At 39.8% G+C, this 11,673-nt stretch overlaps 1 protein-coding gene and 1 pseudogene across 1 annotated transcript; both read left to right on the forward strand.

Annotated features, from left to right (window-relative positions):
• The first annotated feature begins 4,473 nt into the window (after positions 1 to 4,473).
• On the forward strand, positions 4,474 to 5,826 carry LOC105037881 (E3 ubiquitin-protein ligase BOI). The gene is made up of 2 exons (XM_010913495.4): positions 4,474 to 4,950; positions 5,038 to 5,826. Exons 1-2 carry the CDS (start codon positions 4,684 to 4,686, stop codon positions 5,551 to 5,553), a joined length of 783 nt encoding a protein of 260 aa, XP_010911797.1. The 5' UTR covers positions 4,474 to 4,683; the 3' UTR covers positions 5,554 to 5,826.
• A 3,921-nt stretch (positions 5,827 to 9,747) lies between these two features.
• LOC105054301 (GDSL esterase/lipase At1g59030-like) overlaps positions 9,748 to 11,673 on the forward strand; it is a 5,917-nt pseudogene continuing 3,991 nt past the window's right edge.

Here is an 11,673-nt window from a genome sequence, read left to right on the forward strand (position 1 = left end):
GCCCGTCTGCTGATGTGGCACTCCTAATTCCAGCCACGTCATTGATATTGCAGTTGCGAAAATATATTAATTGGGGGTTACCATCCCGAGTCACCGACATAAGGATGGGGTTGGATTTGGTCTTCGGTGTTTTGGATATTTTCTGGGAGGGAGGAGCCGTGCACGCGGGAGTTCCGGCGAGGCCGACAGGCAAGGGCACCCTACTGGGGCGGTGCATCGCGCAAAAGAAGCATTCACCTTCTCTCGCGCGTTTCCACCGTTGGATCATCAGCTGCTGGCTTTGAGAGCCGGATGAATTGTGGAGTTCGGAGCACTTTAAGAGCTGTGCGGTGAGTGATCCGAACAAAGCCCAGCAATGCTGGGTTGAAGTCAGGAGTCCAATATTGTCATGAGGTCAAATCCTTGCCTCATCCTGAGGCTCTAACTTCCCAATGTTCTGTCTTAATTGCCGCCGATGATGAGAGAGAGTCTGCTCAACAAAAATTACAGTCAGACTCCGGAGGTTTGGGATCGCCTAGATCACAATGCATTTTGTGCAATTGATCTCATATTATGCTGCTGCTGCTGAAGCTTTCATGGCAATTAGAATGATTACGGACAAAGCAACATTAAGCATTAACGAACGTGATCCGGGTTGGGATAATTACACGTCAAAGCAAGGAGCAGAGACAAAACTATAATCCGACGATGACTATGTGGTGTTAGAAAAGAAAATAAAAATGACAAAGCTGGTTTGATCATGAGGACCTCGAGTTTAAGGGCGCTTCTCAGTGCCCACGAGGCTGTCATCCTCTCTACTGCATGCTTGGCATTGGCCCGTGTGCTAGATTCTGCACGCCGCGTTGGTGCGGATATTGCTACTGGCCAACACAGCCCCCACAACCATACTGGCGCGTCAGAAGGAATATTTATCATAGTAGTCGACCATAATATAGTCCCTATATAATTGTCCATATATATCATTATCCAGTCTATAGCATTGTTAGCTTCTCTATTAATATTTATCATCTCATACGAACGTAGAGTTATTCCCATTCTCTAGTAATCCGGAATCAAAGGGTTAGAACCAGTACCTATAGTTGATAAACTTAATAACTGCGTGAGTAGTGTCATATACATGGCATAATGTGAGAAGTCTTCAATGAATATATTAGATCTCTTCATATGGCATATAACTCTGCCATTGATATCGTATACTCATAATTTGACACCATCCGCTATCACCAACATACCGTGGTACTTCCACTAACAAAGCTAACTCCATAAAATTCAACTTATATTTCAGCAACAACTTCACAGGCACAGCAATCAAACTCTCCACCATGCCCACCATCTTATATTTCAAGAAAAAAATTGCAGTTCTACCAAAGAAAAAAAGAAATAAATAGCAAAATATGACTTGACTTTTTCACTTTAAATCAGTTGTTCCGTCCAATATTATGATACTCAGCGTGGAAAATGCTTTTGGTGAGTCACCGTCCTTTTTCTTGCAAGTGGCGCTGGCTCGGTGCTTCTTAATTCAACAAACCTACCTTTCACCCAATCAAAATCACGCTTGCGAATTTTTTTTGCGACTCACCAATGCTCATTGCATTACTCCTTCAATACAGAGCCATTTAAGCTTCATAATTGCTGGATTTTAGATTGGTCTGCATGAGATCACACTCGGCAGCATGGCACTCACAATTGGAGTCCAATTGTTGGCCTTAATTCTTTCATGACTCTAGACTCATGGCTCGTCAAGTAGTTTGTTGCCAATTGAATCCCTAAAAGTACCGGCTGTCACCGTGTGTCCATTAAGTAAAATACATACATACATACATACATATATATATATATATGTGTGTGTGTGTGTGTGTGTGTGTGTGTGTGATTTTTTTGGAGACATCGTTTGTGTTGCACTGGCCCTTGGCTGCTAATTTGTTATAATGAACCTGAACTCAGACAAATATATGGCACATTAGTTTCAGTATACGTCCATTAATTCAAACTTGGAAGTGGTTAGTAATGAAAATATTCCAGATTGATTAACATAATAGCACAAATTTCTCATATATAAGTTTAAGAAGTCACATTGTTGCTGAATATTCAACGCCGCCTCCTATTGGCAAGATCTAACAACAGAACATGAGATACTCATGCTACACCCTTTGTGAAACTGGGATGCAAGCTGGGCAGATGGGAGGGGGTGGCATCTTTCGCACGAAAGGTTTCCCCTTCTGTTCCACAAATCCACCATTAGATCATTCACTGGTCACTTTAAGATCCGTAAAGCAGATGATCCAATGGTGGATTCGCATGAAGGAAGGCAGTCTTTTCAATCGAAAGATACAACTCTCGCCATGGGCAGATTGGGTGGATTTAAGCACAAACCTATCTCCACACTGACCAAGGATGGACATGACAACACAAGGTGAATTTCCAACCTGACTATAAACTTCCAAACTAGCACATTCAATTGGCCTGTCACATTGTATCTTAATCAGATTTTGCTCAATTATTCACGCTTTAATTTAGGCTAGGTCTGATTCAGGAGCATAGCATAGAAACGCTGAGTGTACTTGAAAAAAGAAGCATGGATCATAACCTAATGAATGAATATTTACGTTATATTGATTTATTCAAGCTGCAATCTGAACACAACCTAACTCAAAATAGGTCAACATTTTCCTACCCAAACTGGAACCAAGTTGGACCACATGTCAGTTGGAATAGCACTAGACTGGAGTCAAGTTTTGGATCAACTCAGGTCAAGTTTCATGTCTACAATAACAAAGGATGGATAGCTAAATATTATCAACTCAATTTCATCTAATAAAGGAAACAGCTTGTATTTCTACAAAGGTACGTGGATGCAATGCTGGTTTCCTCTTGTAGCAAAACCTTTCAACCCCATCTTTGATTCACATCGACATCTAGATAAGCACAATAACACCAAGATGAGGACACGTGTAGCGGGGGGATGCTACTTTCCTCTCTTACTACCTCTTCCTCTAGTTCATCTTCTCCTCCTACTAGCTTTATCCAACGTCGAGATAGAGATGGCGATGTTTAACTGTTTAACTCGTTTAAATTATTTCGACCTGTCATACATCGAGCTAAATTATATATTTTATCAAATCATTAGATTGATATCTTAATTTTTGATATGTTTAATAAATAGATTGAGTTTAGATTTATAGATTTTTCATTATCATATATCCAATCCGATTTAATCCAACTCGATTGCCATCCATACCATAAGACTACAGTTCAAAAGAATCTGCACGTATATGAATGGCATCAGTAACAACAAGCCGAGCCAACCTACTTCCCCACATTTACACCTATAAAAAAGGATTTTATTTATGATGACTCGAGAGTCTTTCATTAATGCATGATTCATTATGCTTTTTCAGCGAAAGATATGGATCATTACATAGCATATCTGGCTTCAAAGAATACGTTGAATGTCTCTACATTCATCTCAAGTGGCTTCAAAATATGATACACTTTCCACATTATGATGGACAATTCTAGGCCCATCTCTATGTCCTATCTAGTTATATCTTTTTTGTGGTATAAATCTATTTCATATTATTTTCCTCCTAATATGAATATTAAACGTGAGCCAACACACTATCCTATTTTAGCTCCCTTTCCCATTATTTGTTGGATTGTGTGATGATGACTCAACCTTACTTGTCCCTATCCATCTCATTGCCGTCCTTAATTATTAGTTCTAAAATTAAGGTAAACATAATTAACTCCATCTAGCCAAAACCTTCTTCAAAGACATCTCCTCTCTAGTTACCAAAAAAAGAAAAAGAAAAACCCTCTCCTCTCTCTCTCTCTCTCTCTCTCTCTCTCTCGTAAGTGCCAACAAAGTTAACATATAAATCCCTTGAATTCTTTGACCCGTTGAAGCTGCCAACCCATCTTTCCTACACGTATATGTAAAAAAAAAAAAAAAGCAAAACAAAAAGAAGGGACAACCTTCCATCCCATGGATGGAATATATTAATAAAGCATATATTCAGCACATCATCTCTCGTTAACCATATCCTACTAATACTACTACCAGTATTATTAACGTTATAACTAATGACACTTATCTTCTGGTATGGTAATTATTAACAATTATGGGATTTATTAAAAAAGAAACAAATACACAATAAGAGGGAAGGAGTTATTTTAGATTTCTATTAGTTATTTTAATAAAAGGAAAAATAGTATAAATTAGTGAGATTTTTTTATTTTTTTGATATACATATCTAATATTAATTGTGTTTTAGATTTAGTAAGGTATGGCGGAGAGAGGAGTGGGGGGAGAATAAAAAGGGCAACCGAATCTCGTGGTTTCAGAGAGGTTTGCCATGTATGCTTTGCACCCAATGGACGCGTGTGCTTAGAGATAACGGCCCTACACCGACTTCCTTTTCCCTTTTTAGTTCTTCCCAGATTTAGACTTATTCCGAATAATAATAATATATATAACCCAAAAAAAACTCCACCACCTCCTTCACACCATCACCTCATCCTCCACCTATAACTCATGCCCCCCGTCTGATCCAACTGCAACTCCTCCTCTCCGTTTCCACCTCCTTCTCCTCTTCTATCTTTCTCTCTCTCTATATTTTTTTCCTCGTCTATCTACTTGCTCTTGGCTATTTGCTTGTTTTTGCTCTTCTGGTTTCGTTTTTAATGGCTGTGGAAGCGTCGCTTCCCCTGTCTTGCAACGGGGTTGTGGAGTGGATGGAAGGAGGATTGTTGCCTTCTGAGTTCTGTCAGCCTTACCAGCAGCAACAGCAGCAGCAGATGATGATGGGTTGGATTCCTTCTCATCCCCCATCGATGACGGTTGCTTTGCCTTCCTATTCCCTTGCCAATCGCCATCTTTCCATGGATGAATCCTTGACCAACCTGTTGGAGAAACAGAGGGACGAGATCGATCAGTACCTTCTCCTCCAGGTGCGTTTACTGTTTATTCTTCTTCTGGGATGAAAAATTGGTGAAAGATGAGATTTTTATTCGGTTTTTGTACTGTTTCTGAAGCAGAGCAACCGGCTGAGAGCGGCGCTCCATCTTCAGAGGAAGCAGCACACGGCCTCGCTTCTCCGGCGCCTCGAGTCAAAGACCTCCTTCCTTCTAATCCAGAAAGAAAGCGAATTGGCTAGAGCGCGGAAGCGAACAGTGGAACTAGAAGCATGTTTAAAGAGAGCAGAGGAGGAGAGGGAAACGTGGCAGAGGATCGCTAAAGAGAAGGAGGCCATCGCCGTGGGTCTGAACCACGCTCTGGAGCAAGTCTGCCAGCCCTGCTTCTCCTCCACCGGCGGCTCCTCGCCGGAGGTGGAGGCCGCCACCGCCTCTTGCTCTGGCCATCCATTGGCGATGGAGGAACCGAGGGCGGTGATGGGGATGGGGCTGTGCAAGGCCTGCGGGTCTCGAGAATCGCGCGTGCTGCTGCTTCCCTGCAGGCACCTCTCCGCGTGCGACCGCTGCGAGGCTTTCCTCGATGCCTGCCCCCTCTGTGGTTCCATAAAGGCAGGCAGCGTTGAGGTCTTCTTAGACTGAGGAAAGACGTAGAAACAGAGAAGAACAGAAGGATAGAGAGAGAGAGAGAGAGAGAGACAGGGTGGAAGAAGAAAACGACAGGAGTTTAGATTAAACGATGACGCCATTTTGATGACATTAATTTCTTGCTTTCTGTTACTGGTTTCTTCCTTTTGGGGGACTCCACTCTTTGCATGAATTAGGATTGAAGGAAAGACGAGTGAATCAACCTCAGTTTCTTTCCATGTTAATTCTGAATCCTTATTCAATTCCGTCGATCTGTCGTTGGCTTTTTTTTTTGTTGTTTCTTTTTTTTAATGTTTATTTAATATTGTTTTTTATTTGCTGCCGTTTGTTCTGGGGTGCTCCACGTGTGGGTGGTTGGATTCAAAGCGGCAACCGGTGGAAGGTTTGAGAGAGCGAGAGAGAGAGAGAGAGAGAGGGGACGCACCGAGTGCCTTTTTCTTTTTTCTTTTTCTTTTTGTACGGGAGCAGGAACTTTGTTCCTTGCATGAACCCTCCTAGAAAGAAGAAACCGCCGAGGACTTGTCACATAGTCCTCTTTTTCCATTCGAACTTGCAGGGGAAACCGTGTAGTCCCCACGCTGGTGACCTCCACGCCTACCAACCCCAGTGTGAAGATGCTGGCACATTCTACCGGATTTAGGCACATGGGTTGGATGGTTGCAGTCTCCACCTTGGTGTAGGTCAATCTTTCGATAGCGGTCATCGAGTGGTCATAAAGCCATCTTACCATCCGTTTTGGAACGACAGCCATCGAGCACTGTACAGTATTTTATGATGCAAACTATGCATCATAGAGGATCCATACTTTTGGTATTAGAATTAGAGTTGGATTTAGGAGTAGAGTTAAATTTGTATGGGCCGAAGGGGTTGGGTGCAGTGGGTTGAAGGGGACGACCGGGTTGGCGATCCCCGAGATGACATGGAACGAAGGAGAAGGTTAGGTGGGAAATCCTGAACATTTTGCTTCATTTTCCACCGCTGATATAGCATCCACAAATGGTGATGTGGTATTCTAGGAATAAATTATCCCAACCAATCCTTTGTTATCCTCTATTTGTTGCACTAATTCTTGCTTGCTACAAAGGACCAGGAAGATGACCGTAAATGGAGCGGTGATGCATGAGTGTAAAATTGTCATTTGGTCACTCGGGCGAGGGGCAGGAAATGGCGGAAAAAGGAGTTTCTTGTGAGCAGTGGTTTCGTGCAGGGGAATTCTAGCCTCGTTTGGTGCTTTAGAGTCGTCAGTACCATTCCCTCTCGCTTGCGCATAATATCTAACGGTCAAGTCAAACTACAGATGCGATAGGGTTACAATTAGTTTGGGAAGACCTAAGCTCGAACATGACCTATCACCTAATTACCAAATTGGGTAAATGGATTGGATCATAATCGAGCGATTACATCAAAATTGAAACCCAAACTTGATCTAAGGAGACCACATTCGGGCCAAACTGAACCATATTTATTCAACTTGAGAAATATGCTCTGAAGCAGTAATACAACATGTTTTTATCAATCCACCTTTAATTTTAAGAAACGAACATGTAATTAGTATTGGCTGTTGTATAATTAGTCATCATGCTTAATGACAACTCGCATGCGACAACCAATCTTTTTTCTTTAAATTATACAACCAACTTTATATTACCAAAATATATATTAGTATTAAATTTTGTGTAAATATTGTTGTGGTGTAGGAGGGAGGACATCATTAGTTACACATTTAGTGTAAATAAAAGGAGATTCTGACTTATATAAAAAGAGACAATCAATCCCACATGAGATATCTTTTGAAGGGCAAAACCACGAGTCCCATTAGTTAGAGCGAACAATACCTCAAATGCAAACTTTGAACCCTTAGTTGCAACAATAGTGTGCTAGATAGGAAGCCATTTTTGCAACTATGGAGCTCTTCCCATGTGTACATAAACTTTCTCTTTACTGGGGGCCATGGTAAAATTGAGGGCATCTCCCATCTGAACATACTTGTGATATAAGAGGAAGGACATCATTAATTCTATATTACTTCTTAGTCAAGAGAGGCTCTAGCTTATATAAAAAATAACCATCCATTCTACATGATGCATCTTTTAAAAGACAAAACCGTGAGGCCCATGAGTCAGAGCAGACAATATCTCACATACCAAACCATAAATTTTTGGCTGCAATAAATATTAATTAACTACAGTTTTAATGTATTAGTAATCAGATAATGGTTGTTCTATAATTCTCTTTTATTTTTTGAGCAAATATCTAAACATGGCCCATCATGATCCACAACTCTGATTAGTTTGAGCCATCACATTGGCTAACTTGATTCAGGCTTTGACTGAAAAAACGTCCACTTGATTTCAAAAATTTAGCAAACCACTACTGAAAATTTAAATTACTTATTCCATATGAACTCATCTTAAACTCATATGACAATGCTAATTAATAGTGTACGTTACATGAATAGAACTCGTATTTAATAGTAGGCTCCAAAACATAGTCCTACACTTCTAGATACACTGTGAAATTAGGATTAGTTATGATAAAACCTAGCCTAAACTCGCCCCCCCCCCCCCCCCCCCCCCCCCCCCACGTAACCAAACCCTTCATTTCTTTAGTGTGCTAGGAATGAAAGGCTTGGTAATCAGTTCGATTTGTATTCAGAAGGTTGGATCCACCCTTGTGTAGGGTTGGGTTTAGGTCAGTTATATACGCCTTTGGTTAGGTTGGGGATCAATTACTCAGCTCTTTAGCTTTTTATTTTTTAAAACCTTTGAATCTAGAACTTTTTATCCTAGGCTTGTTCCTCATCACAAAGAGAAGAGCTGTCACTTTTACTCACAAAATATATATACCTACTTTCCATTTTACCTATATATATATATATATATATATATATATATATATATATATATATATATATATATATGAGAGGAGCAGCGTAATATGAGCAGTGAGAAAATATAATAATAATCTTTGGATTCACGTCAATAATTTAAATAAAAATATAATTATACAAACTGTCTAAATATTTTTAGAATTTTTTTTTTTTTTTAATTACGTGCGTATGAGCATGTGTAGCGTTCAACTGAACCGTTTATATATTGGTGTGACTTTTATTCACCACAACCATCGGACGCAACCAGTGAGCTCGGTGGAAAAAGCTAAGACTATTATTAGTCACCTTCTCAAGAACTGTAGCCATCTTAGGTCGCATTGCGGAAGTTCGCCACTTTATACTTTAACATCCGTCAACAAACCGAGTTCCAGCATTCTGCATTCCATAACATACCATAATTATAATGTTATGGGTAGTCCAATAATACGCAGCCCCTTCAATCCTTCAACCAATGATTTGCTCATCTATGAAAAAGATCTTCAGCTGCTTTATAAAACTCTAGAGTAACCACAACCACTCGCATCAGTCAGCAGAACTGGCATGGTAAATCAGAAGAAATCTCCCACATCACCAATGCCTTATTAGCACCCTTATATGCCTTATGTCACGTATGATATGATATATGTTTTTTGTTGCAAAAATTCTGATGATACCACACCTACATCATCAAGAAAATCCAATTGCACCTTGACATAAGTAAAAACAGTGACATAATGTTTCAAAAAAAAAACAAAAAACAAAAAAACAAAAAATGACCTGCTTAAACTGGATTGGCATACCATTTGCCTGGGCTAATCCCAAATGGTTATTCCATTAATTACAGCACCTTGTGATAATCCGGACAATGAATAATTAAATTGAGGGAGTTTGGCAGTTTGTTAAACAACTTTCATCAGCATGGCACACACCTAATCTTGTGGGCTACCCTAGGCCCAAGCCCGATGCGCTACCTTGTTTCAAAACTTAGCTTTTTTTTTTTTGGTAAGAAAAACTTTGCTTTTTTAAAGATAAAAAAGTACACAAAGCATTATTTTTCTTCTCTTCTCATTTAATCACAAAGATGGTTACTTGCATGAAGAAGATCTCAACCTTCTAGAGTCCTTGAAGGCTAAAGAGAGAGTTTCCACCGGCCTTATCTTTTCAAGCACAGTAAAAATACATAAAAACACTTTCATCTTGTTCCAGTACTGGGTGGTGTTTTCCGAGCGGATCAGCATATAAGCTTTGTCATGAGGAAGTAGCCAAACAACCTTCTCTGGTCTCGGATCATTTTGGGGAGGGAAATAAAGGAAGCAAGGATGAGAAACAAGTGTCTACCAGGAGCTCCATTCGCTGTCCTCCGTCTCTTAGTTCTTCTAATTGTGAGTTTCCAAGCTCAAACTCTAGATCACAACCCGACAGCTCCAAAGGTACCGGCGGTCATAGTGTTCGGAGACTCGCCTGTGGATCCAGGCAACAACAATGAGCTCCTGACCATCGCAAAGTGCAACTTTCTACCCTATGGGAAGGACTTCTTAGGGCAACAAGCCACTGGAAGGTTTTCCAATGGCAAAATCCCCACAGACTTGATAGGTAATTTATACAAGATTAATTACTCCTGCTTCGGTCTATAACTATTCTAAAACTTGGTCTGTAATCCAAACCTTAATGGTTCGAGCAACTGTAGGTACTTAAGTTACCCCCTCATGTATTAAGTTGTTTATTTAAGAGTAGTGCCAAATGGACATATGAATACTTGAGATTGGATTTGAACGGATTTCAAAGACGTCAGGGCTTTGATGGAGAGATAAAATAAGGGCTCATACAACTGTTTAGTTCCATATTAGATATACAATACTTATACAAAAGCAAGAAATCTAAATAATACTTTGCCGCCATCTTTTTTGAATAAGATTCTGGATATATTGTTATATCCCTATACTTGAATTTATTTTGCACTTGCTCCAAATTTCTTAAGATGTACAAAACAATGTGGCGCCAGCCTCTGAATTGGGGGTGAAGGAGTATATATGTACCGGCCTATCTTGGAACCAGACTTGATGCCCAAGACCTCCTAACTGGTGTATGCTTTGCCTCAGGTGGCTGCGGATATGATCCTCTTACAGCCCGATTAGTGGTATTTATCTTAATTATCTTTGTTACTTACACTTTTTGTTAGACTTCAAGTGGTTAGATTTTGTCTGAGCTTGTAATTTACTATTCCAGGCAGCTCTATCATTGAGCGACCAGATGAACTTATTCAAAGATTACACGAATAAGTTGAAGGGAGTTGCAGGAGAGGAGAGAGCAGCTAAAATCATAGCTGACAGTCTATATGCCGTAGCGACGGGCACCAATGACACAGCCACCACATATTTTATTACTCCATTTCGCAAAGCAGATTTTGATCTTCCATCCTACATCCATTTCTTGGTGCAATCAGCTTCAAGCTTTATTCAGGTACACTTATAAAACGTTCTCATGAGAGGAAATAAATTAAAATCATGAGGGTGTAAATTAGTCATAAAATGCCCACTTGACGTACGCGCATGAGTGTGTGTGTGTGTGTGTGAGAGAGAGAGAGAGAGAGAGAGATTTGGTTACATTTAGGTGAACTTCAAAAAAAATGGCATCGCCAATAAAAATCTAAACAATTCGATATGATATATAACATCTAAGAGTAATGCTACAGAACTCCCGTTTTGTGCACAAACAATTCTTTTCCCATGGGACAAGAGAGGTTTGGTGCAACTTGCTAAATTCGAAACCAAATAGGCATGAAGTTGCCAAATCAATAGTTGTGGAATGGGAGCTGGTAAACTTTTATAGATGCAACAAAGCATTTTCCAACATATAAACCACCTATAAATAAAAAATTTGTATATTTTTGAAGATTGATCCAATCATCCCAGAATGAACGGTAGAAATGAAGCTAGTTTCTTCAATCAGAGAATCCTAACCATTGATTTTGTTTAAGCGTTTTGAGCACATGCGGATCTAAATTCCATGCTTTGAATGATTTTGACTCTTAATCAAATTATAGGCAAGGAATCCCTTAGCTTACGGACAGCGTAGGTATTACGGTCGCATCCAACTAGGTAGATTTGCATTTTTTTTCAGCCGACTAGATTGTCCCGGGATCAACTCAAATACAGCTCAGTATATATCTAAAACTTTGAAACAATAAACTTATATGTAAATCTACTGCTTGTTTTTATAATACCTTTATTTTATTTTAACTAATA

The sequence above is a fragment of the Elaeis guineensis genome, chromosome 11 (genome assembly GCF_000442705.2).
Source record: "Elaeis guineensis isolate ETL-2024a chromosome 11, EG11, whole genome shotgun sequence".
Classification (NCBI taxonomy): domain Eukaryota; kingdom Viridiplantae; phylum Streptophyta; class Magnoliopsida; order Arecales; family Arecaceae; genus Elaeis; species Elaeis guineensis.

Coding starts and splice junctions, on each gene's coding strand:
- LOC105037881 (XM_010913495.4), top strand. CDS start 4,684: ATGGCTGTGGAAGCGTCGCTTCCCCTGTCTTGCAACGGGGTTGTGGAG. Junction 4,951..5,037: donor ATCAGTACCTTCTCCTCCAG/GTGCGTTTACTG, acceptor TTTCTGAAGCAG/AGCAACCGGCTGAGAGCGGC.